Genomic DNA, 21,122 nt, shown 5'->3' on the forward strand with positions numbered 1-21,122 from the left:
ACTGAATAAACTATGAACACAAATTTATCGCAGAATTCTAAATTGAGTATGTTTTTTAATCCAGCTGGCATCTTCAAGCCCCGTTGGTGCTCTTGCTTACGTCACAGAAGAGCAAGCACTGTTTGTGAAAGTAAACTCCGGCTGGCAATACGTGTTGGTAAGTATTTTGAAAGACGTTTATACCTTGTTACGTCATACACCAGTAAACTTAACTTCAGCCGAAAAACATTAATTAAAAGATGAACTAAGCAGTGCGGGCAAAACTCGACGCATTGCTTGTAGATCTTTTACTGTATTTAGACTGTGGTTTTACTTTGATTACCTTGATAATGGCTTGTCAATAACCTGTCAACTTATTGTGATATTTTCGCGATTAATGAAAATGTAATCTTTTACGACTTTATTTTTGAGTGATATTCACGTGGTCACTATCTACTTTCTAGATAATTAGTTGCTTTAGCTTATAAAGGTACTCATATAGCTAATTAAAAAACTCCATAATAATGTTATATTTACTAAGAAGTTGGTAATTATGGAGTGTAAAGAAATGAATTACGTAAAAGGAATGAAAATATATAATTTATCTCAGAAGCATGTCCATGCGTGTAATCAAAGACTAAATAATAAGTATAAACTAAATCATTTGCATGTTTTCTTTCAGTTGTGTTACCAAATTTATTTCATAAATGGAACATTTTCCAAATAATAAGTATTTAGTTTTCCTCTTTCATTGCATATTCATGGCCACAGTTGAAATTCTGTCTTTACAGTTTGCCTTAGTCTTTATTTATCTTTCTTTTATCAGCTTGGCTCCCTAGTGACTCAATCGCCGCAGCCTCCGCCGACGCCTGCGCCTGCGCCGCTGCCGATGCCAGCCGCCAGCTTAGTCCACGTACCGCCCATATCCAACTCTGTGCACAGCCCGTCTGATTCTTTTGACGGGCCACGAGTAAGTTTTATCGTCATCAACATCATCATCATCGCCATTGTCATTATCAATAACATAGTTATCTTTACGCCGTATATCTTGGCCCATTCTCTCGGACGCATTATTCAGTGTCAGATGTCATGACTTTTATTTGCTGATCAAAGTCAAAACACCCAACCCCTTACAATGAATGCGAGTGAACGTGTCAAAAACAAAAATTAAAAACAAGGGCATACCTTTGGGTATCCTTTTTACTGTATATGTGAAAGAAAAGTTAAAGTTGGTTACATGATTTAGTTTTTTAGTTCTATATTAGGTGCTTTATAGCAGATGGGGTCGTGCAGTCGGGAAAACTTCATTATGGGTGACTGAGAAGGAATCCAGACTCACTTCGGCTAAAAAACCCGGCTGCACGTCCTCAATTTCCTAGAGCTGCCATGAATCTTCGGGTTAGGTTCGTTAAAGAATCACACCACTGATATATTTATCACAGCTTCGGATAGCAGCTTTGAGTGATCCCACCTCAGGCAACATGCACGGCGTGCGTCGCGCCGACTATTCGTGCTACCGGCAAGCGAGGCGCGCCGGAGTCAGGGGCACATTTAGAGCATTCATCACCAGCAGGTAAGAAAAAAAACCATATAGATAAGCTGGCTAACTGACAAACTAACAGACAAAAGGCATAGACTATTTCAGTAATAGAATTCCGTTAAAAGATTATAGAACTGCCATAACTCCAGACAATTTTCCTTTCAATGAATTACTAACGGGAATATTAAACGATGAACAAAATATCACTAACCTTTGTCTTTTGATGTTGAAAAGAAGAAAAATACCCGTGAAAATTGAATCTAATCAAAGTATGTAACAGGTCCACGAACTTAGATGCGACAGTTCGTTTTGCCGATCATCAGCTGCCTGTCGTCAACACTCATGGCGACGTACTGTTTAAGTCTTTTGCCGACATCTTTGACGGCAATGGGGGCATCATGGCTGGAGGAGCCAGGATATACAGCTTTGATGGAAAGAATATTATGACAGATCCTCATTGGTGAGTGATTCGTTATTTACATTACTTTTTCTGTGTGTTTATGTTAATTGCTTTATGTATATACGTCTACATAATAAGATAAAAAAATACAGAGCACTGCTAGTTTATCTATTGTAAGCCAACTGATACAATCATTTGCCAAGTTTTGTTAAAAAAGGATTTTCGCACTACACTTAGCCTTATTCCCCAAAATATAGGTAATGATGCAATTGAAGAAAGCAGCATAGAAATAGCAAAGTGGGCTAGATACAACTATCTACAAACATCAGATTTAAAAGTCAAAGTTATTGGAACTAGCTTTATTTAGAGTTGTGGTACTATCACCAGCATTAATATCTGCTACAGCTGAGCGTGCAAAAATATCTGACACGTCCTTCCGGCCCTAGAAATAGAGTCGTATCAGATATTTGTGCACGCTTGTTGTGTCAGATATTGGTACTGGTGAATGTACCTAGTTGTAAAATGTCGGTTTTTGACAATTTATATTTCCATCATTGCCTTAAAACGATTATTCTCTACCACCCTATAACAGGCCTCATAAACTGATCTGGCATGGGTCACACGCGGGTGGAGAACGAGCTCTAGATTCTTTCTGCGAGGAGTGGACATCTCACGACCCTCGAACCCCTGGTCTTGCCTCCTCGTTGTACTCGCATAAGCTGCTGTCTCAGGAAAGGTATGCTTTATTAATACTACAGTTAAATTAAGGGCACCTAAAAGAAATAAAACTCGTGATTCCTTCGAAAATGTCTTTCGGAAGTGGTGAAAAATTGTTCTGAATTTCAAACACAAGGTACATCTGCCTACTAGAAACATACTGAAACTTTAGCTCCCTTGTGTGTAATTTACCAAGATATAAACTTTGACCTGGCTCATGCGGCCTCCAGATTTGTACTGTTCATTTGGATGTTGTACTCTCTTGTTTTTTTCTAGGTACTCTTGCAATAACCACTTCATAGTGCTCTGTATAGAAGTGTCATCGAAAAATGCTCGAAATAAAAGAGAAGTGCCGAGGTGAGTTTCGTAAACTTACTGTTTGAAGTCTATTGTACCTACTAATATTACAAAATAAGAAAGTTTGTGACGATATCTGGATGTTTAGATGTTTTTTCCTCAATCAACTAATAACGGCTGCATGGATTTAAGTAGATGTAACTTGACGTAAAGACAAAGATCTTTATTTACACATAGAATACCTATAATATGTTCCCGTGTATATAAAAAATCGAGTTTTTCTACTCATTGTTTTTTTTTTTTTCAGATACAATATGACTGGTATGCTAGACGACGAAGATTACCTTTACAACGCCGAAGAATATCAACAATTGTTGAACGAAATATTTGCTCAACCCTTCAGAGAAACCTAGGCGATACTTAGCCGTTCATAAAGTTTTCAATTCTACCTGCAACGCAGGTCAATTTTACCCTACGTGCTAAGAAAAATGTATGTTTTTACAACACAAGTTTAAGCATTGGGTATTTAAAATATATCTTATGAGATTATTCGAATTGAGTCGCTGAGCTTGTTTTTCATGACTATTAAAACGAATGAATACGAGATTCCTATTAAAATTAAGCTTGAAGCGAGTTACTACATACGCTTAAAAATAAACAACGTAAGTCTTAAACTTACAAAACGTATTTTAAGTTTTATAAGTCTTTTCTTGATTTGATTTGGAACTTTAATTTCTCGACTTAAGACACTTTATTACTGAGCGCGTGTACGTATTATACACAATACATTATTAAAGTGTTCGACCTATTTATACATCCGTCTTTTATCTAAAGATTAATATTAGCAAATATTCTCGTTTATATATAGTGTAATGTTTGTATTCTGTCAAATTTTAATTTCGCTCAAACATTGTTCATGGTTAATTCATCGCAGTCCTTCTAGACGTTAGTTAATTTTGCCCACTATTAGTAAAACAGCAAAAATTTTACCTACATTCTTAAATTCGCTTATATTTCATGCAAATAATATCATACGTACCTATTATGCTGTAATTAGGTAATATCTAAGATATTGTGGTTTTATGATTACTTATTATGAACTAAATGAGACTGATTAATGAACTCATGTTGTTCTATTCCCTTTGTGAATAAAACACCAATTTTTTAGAGTTTCCTCGTTTTTGTCAATAATTTATTTATTTACACTGAGTTTAGTTAATTTTACACACGTGTCAAAAATAAGTGGCACTCCCATCCAATTTCGCCGTGACTCTCATAACCATAATACAGCATACTCTTCTTCAATCCAACTCGAGAGTCTACCTACCTATTTTCAGCAACGCGTCAAGTACAAGTCCACCAAACGGTCTTCTATTTATTTTAATATTTTTGTTTTTGTTTCTCCGGTCTACCTATTCGTTTCCGCCACCTACTTTAACGTATTTGTATTAGTTTTCTAAATGTTTGTCTGCAAGAAAACAATGTTAAACTGCCCATTGTCAACACTGCTTTTTTTGAAAACTTATTTTACTGCTTTTGTGGAAACAATAAAGTATAATATTTGTATTGTACTGTTAAATAAAGTAAACTTCAGAGGTAGTATTATATTTTAACAGAACACAAAATTTTCAGTTATTATTATTCGTGCCATGTAGAGTTAAGTTCGTATTTATTATAGTTTCGCATAATTTGAATAATGCATATTAGGACAGGTTAAGATATTTTAACAAATCGTAATGTGTCGATTTGAAAAGACAAGTTATTTCAATTTACAAACATCGTTTGTCTTTGATTGTAAGAATATTTTTATCATTGATGACAACAATCGATATAAATCTACTTAATTAGGTTTTGAAATATTTAGGCAAAGAAAAATATAATTTTACTAGTCGAAATATTTAATTTGAGTTTTATAAATATATTTGTATATAATAAGACTTGATTTTTGTCTGTGTTAGGCTCACATTCGTTTAGTATTAAAGTTGTTATAGTAAATTTAAAACCTTTTGAAACCTACTGAATTTTTCTCGAATAATTTACATACCAAACGCATTTAATACGTAAATTACATTATTTTTGTGCGCTTTTGTCGCTGAACTGAGTTTTGTGTTATATACTTACATTTGTACGTATACAATAACTATAAGTCAAATAAATGTTTTCACTATGACCAAAAATTTATTATGATTATAATTACCATCCCTCGTCCTAGAAATCAGCAAACTTTCTTATCTTACATTAAAATTTAAAGAAGCATGAACAGGCCAGATTTTATTCAAAATAGCTACATTGCATTTCGCTACTTTTATGAACTAATTGTATCAATTTAGACTTGACACTTGTTTACGTCACGTTTTTGTTAGGATTTCACTTTTATTGTAATTTTATGCTTATTTCTTGTTCAACCTTAAAACAAAACTGTTTTCGTGGAGCAGAAAAGCAAGGTAAATTTAGTGTAGAGGTGAAGAATTGTTAGTTCTCTAGTAGTGGACTGTATTTCCTTTTCTCTGTTCAGTGAAAGTCCTTTTTGCAGCAGTAAAGATTTATTAATTTATAAAATGTAAGAGCACAATTTGACACGACACATTAGTTCGCCATGTTGAATCCAAGAGGCTAGACATTTAATGTGGTGTTGCCAACATGTTGCGGCCTCAAGAAAGAAAATTAAAATGTTATTTTAACATTTTTACAATAGCAAAAACTATAATTGTGACCACACAATATGACATCAAAATATTGTTGAGATCATTAAGTTCTTACAATCTAGAATAATCTAAGAGATATTATTATTATTACAGTACAGTCAACCATTTATTTATTATTTGGTAAGTATACCTGTATACAACATAAGACAGTATCGGTAACAAAACAAGGTAAGTTATTTATTATATTTTTCCTGTAATGAAATTAACATTGTAGCTAGTGAATATTAAGATAATTATTTTTACACTTTTTTTTTCAGGTTTAGCTGAAGGAGTCTACAGCAACACAAAAGGTAAATATTATTTTTTCAGGTTTAGCTGAAGGATTCTACAGAATAACAACAGGTTAGAATTTATAACTTATGTCATAATAATGATTGACCTAAATTTAATAAGTGTTCTGTTGAGAAGGTTACTACTACAACAGGAATGAGTAATAGCCTCTTAATCATTATGATATACAAGCTCAACAGGTAAGTTTTACTTAAATATATGTAAGTTACATAATCTTAACTAAATGCAAATTATTGTACCGGTAACGCACATACTTTGGTGATAGACCTGACATGTGTCCTGCCATTAGGAGTTTTTACTTCGATCGCCCTAACCTTATCATCTTTTCCAGGACATACACGCACAACACGTGCCATCGGCCAGTTCATCGGAGGTGTGTCCTTCTACTCTTAAAATGGAATCACCATCGAGAAAGGGATGTAATTTTACTAAAGAAGCATTGTTGGTTTTAATTGCATGAATATTGTCAGCGTGATGAATACCCTGATCATGTTTTATTATGAGCGCCAATGCCCTTTGTAACTCCACACTGGTTAAAGATTTAAATTGCAATGTTCCATTTTTGTTATTTAAGTCTTTAGATAATTAATAAATCTAAGGAAGTATGCCACTAAACGCGTCATTTTATTTATGTCTGAGTACTTATTATGACCGCTTTAAGAAAAGAATTGCCTTTATCTTTGACGTGAGAGAGTGAGCAACTGGAGAGCGCTGAGCAAGCTTTAAGCTCTGGTACGACCTCTGGCGGAGATGACTTATTATTTGCAAAGTCATACTTATCTAGTAAGAACGAAGGTCCACGCCACCAAAGCGTACAGTCAGCTAGTTGATGCGGATCCACACCTCTGCTCACCAGGTCCGCAGGATTGTCTGCTGTGCCGACGTATAGCCAGCGCCAGTCACCTGTTTGGTTTTTAATTACACTCACTCGGTTAGCAACATAAGCTTGAAGTTGCGTCGGTTCAGTTGCAAGCCACGCCAGAACAATTTGCGAGTCAGTGAAGAGAATTACATCATTGATTTTAAGCTTCAGTGTTAATGTGTTATAAACCCTTGTAATAAGTTTTGCTAGAAGCAGTGCAGCGTTCAACTCCAGTCTCGGCACCGTTAGTTTGTTGTTGAGTGGGTTAATCCGTGATTTCGAGCAAAGTAAAGATAATGTTGCCTTACCAGCTTGATCAACCACTCTCAGGTAAATGCAGCAGCCGTAGCCTGTAGAACTGGATGCGTCGGAAAAGCCGATGAGCTGGACAGCAGCAGCAGTGTCGTTGACTGGAATGTTGCGATCTAAGTAAATGGGATTCATGCTAGACAAACCTTGTGCAAATTGTAATCACTCACTCTTTAAAGCATTACTTGGCGTAGCATCCCAATCAATCTGCTCTGACCATAACCTCTGCATAATAGCTTTAGCCTTAACAATAATAGGGCTTACAAATCCCATTGGGTCGTAAAACTTTGAAATGTAGCTTAAAATATCCCGTTTTGTCACTGATTGGCTATTGAAGGTCTCTGGACAAGAGATTGTAAAACAATCTTTATTGTTGTCAATAGTTAATCCTAATGCCTTTAATTTATGATTGTCTCGTTGTAAATCAAGCTCATCGAAATGTTGCTCAGTCGGAGGAATATCTGACAGAATCGGTGCGTGATTGGAAGACCACTTATGTGTGTTAAAACCCCCAAGCATTAGTAGTTCACGCAACTGTCGTTTTGCCTCGAGAACTGTAGTTATGTCCGAATCGCAATATAAAACGTCATCAACATAACTGCAGTTTCTTATGATAAATGCTGCCAAAGGATAGTCATGCTCATAACGTGATGCAAGCTCAAACAAACACCGTGTGGCTAAGAACGTAGAACTCTTTAAGCCGTATGTCACCGTATCTAAGCGAATGCAACGTATGGGTTCGCTAGGATCGTCACGCCATAATATATTTTGTAGCGAAGTGTGAATAGGATTGAGTGCAATTGCCCTAAACATGCGACGTATATCGGTCGTGAACGTGTAATCGCCTAAACGAAACAAAAGCATTATTTGAAATAGATCCTTTTGCATTAAAGCACCATTTAGCAAGAGATTGTTTAGTGAGATTTTTTTATTAGTCTTTAATGACCCATCAAATACCACCCTTGTTTTAGTAGATTTACTATTTTCATTGATTACTGCGCGATGTGGTAAGAAATACACAGCATCCTTGTTGAGGTCCATGGTTTCAATGTCCACATAGTGGCCATGACCTAGGTCAATGTATTCCTGAATGAATTGTTTGTACTGTTCAAGCAAATCTGGAAACCTGGATAATTTTTTTTCTAAATTTAAAAATCTACTCAATGCCAACTCAAAAGATTTACCCAGAGTGTCATTAACATGTTCAAGCGGTAGTTTTAATGGTAAATCAACTTGAAACTGATTATTACTTAATTGTACAGTATTCTGAAATATTTCCTCGCATAAATCGGTCTCAGAGGCTTGTTCTTTGAATATTTCAGGTACATCTTCGGTTTTCCAAAAGGTTTGTAGGGTTTCATTGATATTGTCATTATCAGACTTGCATACCTGGCAGTGTAGACTAACTGTTTTATTGCAGGCCTGTTGTTGCAGCGGCAGACTGCCACCGATGACATGCCCGAAGTGCGTGTTGATTATTGTAGGCTGGACACTATGTTGCGCCGACGACTGCCTGGCCAGAGCTGGCTGTTGCGGCAGGAGCAGCTGGAAAAATGCGTCACAACCCATCAACATATGTATCTCACCCGGTATATTATAATCATTGTCTGCAAGCTGTATGCCGGGAGGAATGTAAATGTTAGACATGTCCAACTTTGTTTGCGGCAATTTGCATGTAATTGAATCAACCACATGACAGTTGACAGAAAGTTTGAATGGGGAGATACGTGAATATACTTCAAGTGGGATACTGTAATTGACTTTATTGTTTACATTTGTGATACCCACAATAGTGACTTCTTTCTGCACAGGAGTCAAACCTAATCGTTGCACAAGCTCAGTTGTAACAAATGACACCTGTGAGCCACTGTCTAATAATACTTTTACATTATATTTTGTCCCGTCCTGGCCCACAAGGTAGACTCGGGCAGTAGGCAGCAAACATTGGCTTTCTTCAATACTTGATGCTAAAGTCACTGTACCTGAAGCTATTGCAGGCGTGTTGACATGAAGCAGAGAGTTATGGCTCCTGTCTTTGCAGTGATTGCATTTGAAGTGGTACCTACATTTCCCAGGATGAGAATTTAGACATACTGGACATAGCGCTTTGGATTTTACAAAGGCTAGTCTGTCATTGACTGGTAACAGTTTAAATTTTGCACAAGTAAATAACTTATGGTTGGACTTACAGTGTATACATTGACGCATGCTCATCTGTCGCTCCGTGTCCCGTTGGTATGCTGCGTTTACGACTACATTGTCGCATTGCTTACTTGTACCTTGGTCAACACTCTCCAGTGCCAGTGCTCTTTTCTCTATAAATTGTACAAACTCATTAATAGTCGGCTCTATTTTGCAGTCTCTATTTAGTTGAAAGGCATTAGCGGTGGTAGGATCAAGTTTTTTCACAAGTAAATGCACCAATATGATGTCCCAATGTGAGACAGACTCGTGTATGCATGTTAATGCCTTTACTTGTTGTTTAACATGTGCTGAAAATTCCCTCAGACTAGCAGCTGTCGGTTTTGAAGGTGCCAATTCCAATAACTGTGAAATGTGGTCACTCATTATGAGGTTTCTATTGTCATACCTGTCCTTCAAAATCGATAGTGCTTCAGTATAACTTTCGCCGAAAATTGGTAGGTTCTTTATAAGATCAAGAGGTTCGCCGCTGACAAAATTACGTAAATAATACAGTCGTTGCACATCATCGAGCGTGGTATTATTGTGTATCATTGACGTGAAGATATTTATAAACCGAGTGTAATCGCGGTATTGGCCTGTGAAAGTATCTATATCAATTGATGGCAATTTTATATTGGACACTTGGCTATGACGCACTGGTTGTGAACTAGCGTCTGTGTTCGCTGAGATTACACTTAGCTTGGTTAAACATGCCGCGTACTTGTCCTCAGATTCGCCTACATTTTCAGAGTCCGCGGAATTGAGACACAATATTTCAATGTTTATGTCTTGATAGCTAAGGAATAATTCTCTTAACCTACCTATTTTGGTTTGCGCAAGCGCTGGAGATAAAGGTTCTTGATCAGCCCTGTCTACTGCGTTAAAAATCCTCGTAAGGCTAGCCTTTAAATAGCCCCGCTTAGCGACTAATTTCTTTAATTCTTTCTCCATGTTTGTCACCGGTACAATTGTAAACTTAATATAAATTTAATTTAGGTACACGGCGTGCACTTATAAAGCACTTATACAAACAATTATACAGGATTACGGACACAAAACAACTCGACAATGGTAAGTACCTAAACGAAAAATGCGTTTCTAAAACGGAGAAAAGTAGTTGTCAATAATGCACAGATAAACTAAACACTATAATGTCTCTGGAGTGGTAGGTTCAGGGAGCCGATGAGGTCGCACACGCACATAAGGCTGGCTACTCACTATCCGATGCACGCGCAACCGCCGCCGACGCAGTGTTGCTATAGCGAAATTGCGCACGTCCCGGCACCGCCCCACAGAACTGAATGACTGACCTTGAATTCTTCTATTGAAATCGAACGAAATATTTTGGAGTAGCTGAATGTCAGCTATGCTGAAACCTGTAATATCTTCGATCTTCGTTAGATGTGCAGCCTTTACGCTTGTTTTGTATGGAAATATCACTGAACAATTATTGTTTTCTTCACTGTAATTTTCACAATGGCTTCCGTCACTGAATAAGTTGCAGAAATATTCTTGCTTCGCAGTTCGGAGGACCATGAAGAATTGTTAGTTCTTTAGTAGTGGACTGTATTTCCTTTTCTCTGTTCAGTGAAAGTCCTTTTTGCAGCAGTAAAGATTTATTAATTTATAAAATGTAAGAGCACAATTTGACACGACACATTAGTTCGCCATGTTGAATCCAAGAGGCTAGACATTTAATGTGGTGTTGCCAACAAGAGGCTAGATATTTTTCCTCGACAATACTCAAGTATCGTACTTATATTTACCAAGCTTGGGTCACTTACTTTAATATTGTAATACCCTGTTTGTCTCAATGTGCCCATTTCAACACTGTTTTTTGAAAACTAGATTTTACCTTTTGTAAATTATAAATTTGTATGTATGAATGCTTCAAATATTCATAACAAAACAAAATTTTGAGTTAATTATTCGTGGTAGAGTTAAGTATTTATTATAGTTTCGCATAATTGAATATGCATATTAGGAGGGATATTTTAACAAATCGTAATGTTTTTGAAAAGCAAGTATTTATTTATGTTTGTGGTAAGTATTTTTATCATTGATCAATCGATATAAATTACTTAATTGTTGAAATATTTAGGCAAAGAAAAATATAAACTAGTCGAAATATTTAAGTAGATATTTGTATATAATAAGACTTGATTTTTGTCTGTGTTAGGCTCACATTCGTTTAGTATTAAAGTTGTTATAGTAAATTTAAACGCCTTTACCTTTTGAATTGGTGCTTACCTACTGCATTTTATTTTTCTCGAATAATTTACATACCAAAAGCATTTAATACGTAAATTACATTATGTGCGCTTTTGTCGCTGAACTGAGTTTTGTGTTATATACTTACATTTGTACGTATACAATAACTATAAGTCAAATAAATGTTTTCACTATGACCAAAAATTTATTATGATTATAATTACCATCCCTCGTCCTAGAAATCAGCAAACTTTCTAATCTTACATAAAATTTAAAGAAGCATGAACAGGCCAGATTTTATTCAAAATAGCTACATTGCATTTCGCTACTTTTATGAACTAATTGTATCAATTTAGACTTGACACTTGTTTACGTCACGTTTTTGTTAGGATTTCACTTTTATTGTAATTTTATGCTTATTTCTTGTTCAACCTTAAAACAAAACTGTTTTCGTGGAGCAGAAAAGCAAGGTAAATTTAGTGTAGAGGCTAGATATTTTTCCTCGACAATACTCAAGTATCGTACTTATATTTTACCAAGCTTGGGTCACTTACTTTAATACATGTCTGTGCCATGCACCCTGTTTTTCAAGACGACCGTAAATTTAAATCCTAATGACAGCCAAATTTCATCACTGAAGAAAAAGCAAACGGGATAGATTTTTGTAGATTTTTGCCCGAAGGAGGGTTATGTTTTTCGAGCGTATGTATGTCCATTTCTTTGTTCCTCGCTGCAGCCTAAACGGCTAAACGGATTTTGACATATGAGGTATCATTGGATTCGTCATAACTGTCAGAGTGACATAGGCTACATAATATTTCAATACGGCGTCTGCGAAAAAAAATATGGCGGAGGAATGAAAAATATTTTGTATTGTAACAATATATGTATCAAATGAAAGCTAATAATTAGCCCATTCTAAATATATATGGGTTATAATACTTTTAATCTACCGTTTTCACGTAAATATCAAAAAAGTATAAAATAAAACATTAAATTTAAAAAATCAAAAAACCCGACTGCCAAAACTAAAAGGAACAAAATAAGCCTAGTGGTCTAGAACTCTGTTAAGTAGCTAATTTAAAGTTCAACAGTCGGGACCCATTTAAATCGTGACGCTCAAAAACTCTTAGTAATGGGTCCCGACTGTTGAACTTTAAATTAGCTACTTAACAGAGTTCTAGACCACTAGGCTTATTTTGTTCCTTTTAGTTTTTTTATAACTTTTTAGAGAGAATATATAATGGATGCTAAACTGGCAACATCCTAAGAGTGAAAACTGTAGCTACTTACATCTGGCTTCAGTTCAAAAACTGCAGCCATATGTCAGTCAGATAAACGAACGGATAAGCAGCGAAGGTGTAGTTATACCACGGCAAATTATTAATAACTAGGTAGTGATTCCTCACTACAGAAAACTCTGTTTGTGGACTAGGCAGAAAGCGATAAAGGGCTAACTCACAGGTCCCAATTTGTCCAACCTCCAGTGCGCTCTGAAATTTTGCCGATTGTAGGCATTTAATGTTGTATTTGTATTTTTCTCTAGTTAAATAGTAATCCGTAAACATTAAAGACTAAATCGACGGTTTTTGTTATTTCCCGCATAAATACAAGAGGTTAATTAACGCATGCTAATTTATTAAAAAATAAAAGGTTTTTAAATATCTACTACTACTCTACTACTACTGCCGCCGCAAAATTTTCCATTTGCTTAGCATTTTCAGTACCTGTACCTCTTCTGCGCAGCTATTCTTTGCGTCCTGCGATATGTACTGGATGAGCTACAATGCCTTCTACATGAACCTGGCCAAAAGTGGCATTGATGCACTCATCCTTATTTCTTTGACATGTCCACCACGATAATAAAATTCTAGTTTGACTTTGAAACATTAAAAATCGACTAATCACATTCAGTATCTCCCTGCAGCGAGCGTTCACTCCTGTTGTAACGGAGAACACAGGAGCAAGTTCAGAAAATGCAGATTTATTTAACCCTTTTTCTCAATTTTAGTGGCAAGCCCCCTACGAAGCTCTCGGCCACAATAGCACTAGGTTCAGGAGTAGGGTTCCTGACGCTGCATGCTGCTGGTTCAACTGTAAACTTCTGCAGTAGAGCAGCTATTCCAGCCATGGATTGCATCAGACCCAGACGAGCTCCTGCAAAAACATTCAGAGCAATGAACATCATGACAACGCAAAATTCGATGTTTCTTACCTAATACGTAATAATTAATTATCGTACTCCAAACGTGAAAAAGTGGCCAAATGCGATTGGCCAAGATTCGCACACCGAGGATTACACAGCCGCTAAACAAATTATAAATTTACATGTTTTCCGACCGACTTTTGACCTGTTCTTATTATTTGTCGATTTGCAATATAAATTACATATTAATTTCGGTTAACTCAGAAATGCGTGAACCCACAATCCTATGCTTCAGAGGCCATAGGTCCAATCGCTAGGTCAACACTGCTATACTTGCAAAACGCGCAAAACTAATACTAATATAGATACGTTTCCTATGGTGTTTACGCCTGAAAAGGTAAGGGTTTAGTGAGACTTAATCATAAGAGTGCAATTATTGAACACCTATGTACTGTATACCTAAATTCTTCACAATAAATTGAAATTGAAATTGAAAATTAAAATTGATGCCAAATAATTTGCCAAAGCCAGTTCGACAACTTTTTTTCTACAAGATAAACAATACGTACATACTTACCAATATGCTTATTATTTGTGGTGTACAAATAAAAAGTCATCATATTGTTGTACACAAACCACGATAACCTATGTGTAAATTGATCGCGAATTATTTAATTATAGAACCGATTTTTTGCAAAGATACCTTACAGTTCAGGTAACTATCAAAGTCAAAGTCAAAGTCAAAATATCTTTATTCAATTTAGGCTATAACAAGCACTTATGAATGTCAAAAATATCTACCACCGGTTCGGAAAAACCTCTGCTGAGAAGAAAATTATATGCTATATAAAATTTTAAGTCACCCATCCGTCCATCCATCCGTTCTTACGGGAACTTTGTACCTAATTTTTGACACTAGAGGTGTGAAACATTTTAATTTGAAAATAAGAAATAAAGGTTACGAATTTTGCAACCTCAACACCTAAAAGAGTGAAACGACCATGACCACGAATTTAATTACTTTTAATCTTCATCATCTTTATCATACTCGTATCAGTAGTAGGACGTCCACTGTAGGACATAGACCTTCCCCATAGACCTCCAATTGCCTTAGTTGGAAGCGACTTGCATCCACCGTGAACCCGCGAATTTGACCAGGTCATCCGTCCATCTCATTGGTGGACGTCCTACGTTGCGCTTGCCGATCCGCGGTCTCCACTTGAGAACCTTTCGCCCCAACGACCATCTGTTCTCCGTGCTATATGGCTTGCGCATTGCCATTTCAATGAGGTAGGTAATTCGCTTAGCTATGTCGGTGACCCTTGGTTCTTCTATGTGGTGCTTCACTATAGGTCTTTTAAATAAGCACAGAGTTGCTCAGCAAGCTATGGAGAGAGCTATGCTTGGGGTTTCTCTACGGGATCGAATCAGAAATGAGGAGATACTTTTAAACTTGCAGAGCTAAAAAATAGTACCTAACCTACATAGGATATTGTAATACAGTATTTTTTTTTAAATGAAACTACCGTGAGACTCACTCATATTAAATGATATTGTAACGGATAACTCACATCTTAAATCGAGTTTAGCTCGACATGTTTCGGGCTATTCCGTAGCCCGCCTTCTCAGGAGCACGCGACTCAGCGGCTGCCGCAACACGCGCACTACGCGCCACCGCTCTACTCGCGCGACCCTTGTTGCAGAAGCCGCTGAGTCGCGTGCTCCTGAGAAGAAGCGCTACGAAATAGCCCAAAACATGTCGAGCTAAACTCGATTTAAGACGTGAGTTATCCGTTAAAATATCATTTAATACAGTAAAAATATTAAAATGTAAGGATGCGATGGCAGTGATGAAAAACTTCACCAGAAATTTTAATTCTGCGCTAAGAAAGTCGCATGCATAAGCTACTGAAATACAAAAAAACTAAAACTTAATAATTCTTATAAAAACCTACCAACACAAGACCTCGGCCCTTCTCCAAAAGGCATGTACACGAATCTTCTGTCTAGTTTATACTCTGGATTAAATCGTTCAGGATCAAACTTATCAGGATTTTCAAAATACTGTTCATCCATATGTATTGCTTGAATTGGGATCATTATTTTTACGCCATCGTTAATTGTAAGGTTAATTTCGGGTATCGTGTATGAAGGAGATCTACATTCTCTTACTATGTATGCTACTGAAGGATACATTCGCATGCCCTCATTGAACGCCATTTCTAGATAAGTCATTTCTTTCACTGCGTCGTAAGTAAGCTTATTATCGTATTTCTTTAATACTCTGTCGATCTCTGCCTGTACTTTTTCTTGACAGTCTGGATTGAAGGCCAATTGATGAAGGAGATAACTGGATGCGCTCGATGATGTTTCATATCCCGCACCAAAGAATACGAAAACTTGTGCCATCACTATAACATCGTCTAACTCCATTTTAATCACTACTGGTGTTCCATCGGGATTTTTTCTCTCAATTGATTCACCAACCATTTCACCTTGGGATTGCAGCTCCAGTAACAAGTCTATGAAATCGTTTCTACCAGATGGCTTGTGATCTCTATCTTTTAATATAGTTTGCACTAAATGTCGAATAGAAGTTTCTATTTCTGGTGCTAAAAAGTGCATATTCTTACATAAATCAGGGAACATAAATTTGAGCGCACCAGCTAATGCGTCTCTTGCTGTTCTTTGAAATATTCTTTTACCAAGTTTTCGGAACTGTGAATTTTCAACACTTAAACTATTCATATCAATACCAAAACCACAGGCTCCTACAAAATCAGTAGTGTACCTTGCTATGAGCTCTCGTATGTCATATGAATCTTTCAAAGCCACACTTTCAGCTAACACTTGTAGTTTTTCTGCTCTTTCAGTGATCAAAGGAAACATTGCTTTAAGTTTGGCAGTACTAAATACAGGTGTAAACCTTTGTCTGACTAATCGCCATAAGTCTCCATCGGCGAAAAATAAGTTTTTTAGTAGTGGTTCTATAACTGTTCTGTGCGGATTTAAGCCTCTGGCGTAAAAATGTTCGAAGTCTGTGGTCACTATCCTTTTTATAATGTCGATATCCCTTATGACGAGTTCTGGCGTAGAGCCTCTGAAGAAGCCAACAACTTTCTCATTTGGGTACTTTCTGTACATTTCTGTAGCGAGCATTGCCATACTGGCCTTTTGTACAAATTGTCGGTAATTAGTTCCGAAAAATGGTATCGGCTTGTCATGTTTAACGCCTCTCTCCACCCAATAATTGAATGTCCGAGTACTATAGAAATATAACACTATTAATACCACTGCTACAATTATCAGCCACATTTTGAACTTAGATAAGGATGCAAGCAAAACAACACGGCCGTCCACGACGCTCACCAAAAAAACACTGCTAAATATAATCTGGTTAAGATAACGCAAACCTACCTTATCATGAGCCGGATTGACATTATTATAAGTAAACTTAAGTAAAAATATTATTATTTTAGCGTTGTAAAAATGAAATAAAATAAAATAAATAAATAAAATAAAAAGATTTTATTATCAGACAACTAATTTGGTCCATGTTAGTAACAATAGAAACTTAAGAACTATGTTAGTATCTACATCGATAGCCTATATTGGAACAAGTTTAGAAAGCTTAATGTGTAAGTTTAAAAAATATCTAAGGAATAAAATACAAATAAATATCACGTCGCGTAAAACCCGTTGCTTATGTATGTAGGTTACCAAATAGGGATGACGACTGGGTTATAAATATATCATTCTATTAAGTCCGACAGTTAGATTATGGAAAAATATGGGACACGTATTTTTTGGTTTATCAAATTATTAAATACCGACGAAGGTATAGATTCGATTCGATTTCCGTGTCGGGGCAGATATTTGTATGAAAAATACGAATGTTTGTTCTCGGGTCTTGAGTGTTTACTATGTATTTATGTATATATCTATCTATACAACTATATTTATCCGTTGCTTAGTACCCATAGCACAAACTTTGCTAAGCTTACTTTGCGACTAGGTCAATTGGTGTGAATTGTCCTGGGATATTTATTTAATTATAGATCATCTAACTTCCGGAGTGGGGGCTTGTGACATCACTATTAGGTAAAAATCGTACCATATCCGTATCAGTAAGTATTTTATTTTTAGGTCAGACGACGTCCTCGAATGGAGACCACGGACGGGAAAACGTAGTGTAGGGCGTCCTGAGGCACGGTGGACGGATGACCTTAAGATGATCGCTGGTGGCGGATGGATGCGAGGGGCTGAAGACAGAGTGTTATGGCGCGCCATAGAAGAGGCCTATGTCCAGCAGTGGACTGCTGTAGGCTGATGATGATGATGATGATGATTTTTTAATTATTTATATGACGGACTAAACGCGTATTATACTTAGCGACTGCTGCACATCTACATACTTAGTTAATAAATATATATGTGTTTTTATTTTATATCATAGTTGCAAAAAACCTTTATACTGATTACCAAAATATACTAAAAATAGGTACATACAAGGTCAGACCAAGAATTACGTAAATACGTACGTAAGAATTACGTACGTAAAAAAAGACAAACGTACTGTGAAGTCAAACAGGTCCAATGCGACCTACTAACATAATAAAATTTGTTAATTTAATGATATATCTGATTTTATTATTCAACTAGAGTTTACCCGCGGCTTCGCACGCGTAATCATTAGACTCTGCAATTGGATTGAAATTCTGGGATTTTACTGCATCCCCATGGGAATTTAAATAATTAAACCGGCCAAGTGCGAGTCGGGCTCGCGCACGAAGGGTTCCGTACCATTATCTATACAACTTTTTGTAAAAAGCGTTGCAATAAATAAAAACTGTGTACTGAACATTTTTTTTTAGCCTGATAAAGTGTCCCACTGCTGGGCAAAGGTCTCCCCTTCTTTCCGCCACTCGTCTCTATCGAGAGCATGTTCCTGCCACTCTATTTGATATGCGTCTAAGTCATCTCGCCAACTCGCCATCTCCTTTTCGGTCTGCCTCTGTTACGATGGCCATCCGACGGAACCCAATTTGGGCCCATCGCTGTGAGTGCATGCGACAGACATGACCAGCCCAGTACCACTTCACCTGAACATAGACATTAGCAAAGAACGGCAAAAAAAACAAGTTTGTTGTATGGGAGCTCCCCTTAATTTTTATTTCATTTATTTTTAACGTTATACAACTAAAGATTCTGTGAATATTTCAAGCGTTTTACCGTGACCATGACGTGGACTTCGCCCGCGTGGAATTTGGTTATCGCGCTCTGTTCCCTCGGGACGCATTTTTCCGGGATAAAAAGTAGCCTATATCACTCTCGGGCCCATAAACTATCTCTATGCCAAAAATTACGCTCGGTTACGGCGTGAAAGACGGACAAACATACACACAAACACACACACTTTCGCATTTATAATATTAGTATGGATATGGATGGATTCTGTATTTAGTATTTTTTGTAATAGCGCTACAGTAATATATGCAGCGTGTATTTTTGATACTACCTCAAACTGTAACTAGACAAAGATTTAAGTGCTGTGAACCGATATCAAAACAAATTTTTAATTTAAAATTAACTACCAGAGCGTAATTAATTTTCAAAGATGATGTTTTTCTGTTGCCGCTACAAATACTAAAAACATAATTAAATAAATACTTAAGGGAGGCTCCCATACGGCAAGTAAACATGATTTATTTTGCCGTTTTTTACTGATGTTGTATAGATAATGATGCGGAGCCTTTTGTGCGCGAGTCCGACTCGCACTTGACCGGTTTTTTCACTGACGTTACATTAAAAACAACCAAGCCCTGTCACGACTCAAAATCCAGTGGTTAAGATTTTCAGATTTTATTTAATTCGGCCAGGTGCAAAGCAATTAAAGTACTCATGTCAATCGGGTAAACCTAATTCTGTTCCATTATGATATGACTGCAGTATCAAACCAATTGACAGCACCAAAGGTTTGTAGCTCACGTACTTCAATTCGTAGCTAGTGTGCAATTGGCAGGTTAATTGATTTCCCTACTTTACCCGACTGCTTACTTCACTGACAGGTTATTACTTTAGTTCCATTTCTGTTTGATGTCTAGTTTTGATCTCAATTTGGATACATGTGATTTGTAGGCTGCCTTTTTTTGACAAATTACAGGCATATTTTCCATGAAGATTGAATCCCAAAAAAAAACTGCTTAAAAGTGCAAAGTTTTTAAAGTTTTTTTTTACACACTGAGCCACGTCCATGACCACGTCACTGTATTCTTTCTGGTCTATTTTTTTTGTCTTTCGACTAGACTAGGGCTCTAGGGTTTTGGGCTAATGGATGGTGAAATAGGGGGTTAGTCACATTAGTTACCCTACCCTGGGTTACCCTTGAAATGTCGACATACTTTTAATCGAATATCATTTAAAAGTCAATGTTTCATATTTTTTCAAAAATAAAATAAAGTTAAAAATTAAAGGGGGTCGTCCTACAAGAAACGTGTTTTTTCAGCGTTTTTTGGTTGCTAGGCGTTATTAGCCGTTGCTAATATTTACCTTTTAAGTTTTCGATTTTAATGATGTTTTATAAAAGCTTCGATAATATATTATAGTGACTGTCTGATTGTGTAGTTTATTCGTTTTTGTGCAAAATTAATAAATCAATTTATGAACCACAAACCTCAATGAAGCCGACACCGTATAATCACTATGTTTACCTATTGTTTATTAAACTAAAAAAATATACTAAGTATTTAACACTATTTACAAGGTTTATTATACAGTCTAAAACTTATTCACACTAGTCGAGCTTTTTATTATTTAATTACACAACATACGAAGTCCGCTGAATATCCCGCGAATGAACCGCGCTGGGTGACACTCTTTCCCGGCCCGGAAAATACCGGGATGGAAATACCGACCCTGTTTTTCGTGTATACACCCATAGAAAATCCTGTCAGTTTCTATGGGCGTGTACACAAAAAACAGGGCCGGTATTTCCATGTCGGTGTGAAAGAGTGTCTCCCAACCGCGCTAACACTGACAGCCATTTTTTTTCTGCCGCGGCGCATGGCAAGAGTCTAAAGCGCTATTCAGCCTCCAACAGGGCGACAGCCAAAGTGGATAAGAATTTAAAATTGATCTTTATTGAAAATACTTGCACCTAGTGCTTACATTTTGGTGATATGTTTTTATTAACTTGTAATGTAATGTATGTTAGGTTACATCTAACTCCTAGGCTTGGCAGCATGTGTTATTTCACTACATTTTTAAACTGGATTAATTTTAGAGCATCCTTGTATATACCCGTATATTAATCGATCTACGCGCCCAAAATTATTTTCGTGCAGATTCTACTTCTAAATGCTATCAACAAATTAAAATACCGGTTAGACTACTTATTAGAAGAAATAATATTATTCTTCTTAGTGTGACGCATTTTTTGATAATCAGCGATTTTCTTCTTTTTTACGGTTCTCACCTTCAAG

The 21,122-nt window shown here is 36.5% G+C and overlaps 3 protein-coding genes across 15 annotated transcripts in view; 1 reads left to right on the top strand and 2 right to left on the bottom strand.

Annotated features, from left to right (window-relative positions):
- LOC141430559 (uncharacterized) overlaps positions 1-5,381 on the top strand; it is a 207,416-nt gene extending 202,035 nt beyond the window's left edge. For 4 of the 12 annotated variants that reach the window (XM_074091313.1, XM_074091316.1, XM_074091318.1 and 1 more), the window contains 7 exons: positions 65-157; positions 806-949; positions 1,422-1,552; positions 1,800-1,979; positions 2,512-2,655; positions 2,913-2,993; positions 3,241-5,379. In XM_074091313.1, the coding sequence (XP_073947414.1) occupies positions 65-157; positions 806-949; positions 1,422-1,552; positions 1,800-1,979; positions 2,512-2,655; positions 2,913-2,993; positions 3,241-3,346 (879 nt within the window). In that variant the 3' untranslated portion in view covers positions 3,347-5,379. Of the gene's footprint in view, positions 1-64; positions 158-805; positions 950-1,421; positions 1,553-1,799; positions 1,980-2,511; positions 2,656-2,912; positions 2,994-3,240 lie in introns of all 12 variants that reach the window. The other 8 variants (XM_074091315.1, XM_074091312.1, XM_074091311.1 and 5 more) reach the window with 5 other exon arrangements.
- Positions 5,382-7,258: 1,877 nt separating this feature from the next.
- LOC141430563 (uncharacterized) lies at positions 7,259-11,060 on the bottom strand. Of its 2 annotated transcripts, none has more exons than XM_074091328.1 (2): positions 10,106-11,059; positions 7,259-9,415 (listed from the first exon to the last, which is right to left on the bottom strand). In XM_074091328.1, exons 1-2 carry the CDS (start codon positions 10,233-10,235, stop codon positions 7,263-7,265), a joined length of 2,283 nt encoding a protein of 760 aa, XP_073947429.1. In that variant the 5' UTR covers positions 10,236-11,059; the 3' UTR covers positions 7,259-7,262. The 2 variants fall into 2 exon arrangements, with proteins under 2 accessions (XP_073947429.1, XP_073947430.1); XM_074091329.1 differs by having other exon boundaries at positions 8,560-8,645; positions 9,290-11,060.
- A 2,052-nt stretch (positions 11,061-13,112) lies between these two features.
- Positions 13,113-17,003, bottom strand: LOC141430573 (cytochrome P450 6B7-like). Its single transcript, XM_074091345.1, has 2 exons — positions 15,597-17,003; positions 13,113-13,652 (listed from the first exon to the last, which is right to left on the bottom strand). Exons 1-2 carry the CDS (start codon positions 16,954-16,956, stop codon positions 13,480-13,482), a joined length of 1,533 nt encoding a protein of 510 aa, XP_073947446.1. The 5' UTR covers positions 16,957-17,003; the 3' UTR covers positions 13,113-13,479.
- Positions 17,004-21,122: the final 4,119 nt, after the last annotated feature.

The sequence above is a fragment of the Choristoneura fumiferana genome, chromosome 8 (assembly GCF_025370935.1).
Source record: "Choristoneura fumiferana chromosome 8, NRCan_CFum_1, whole genome shotgun sequence".
NCBI classification, from domain to species: Eukaryota; Metazoa; Arthropoda; class Insecta; order Lepidoptera; family Tortricidae; genus Choristoneura; species Choristoneura fumiferana.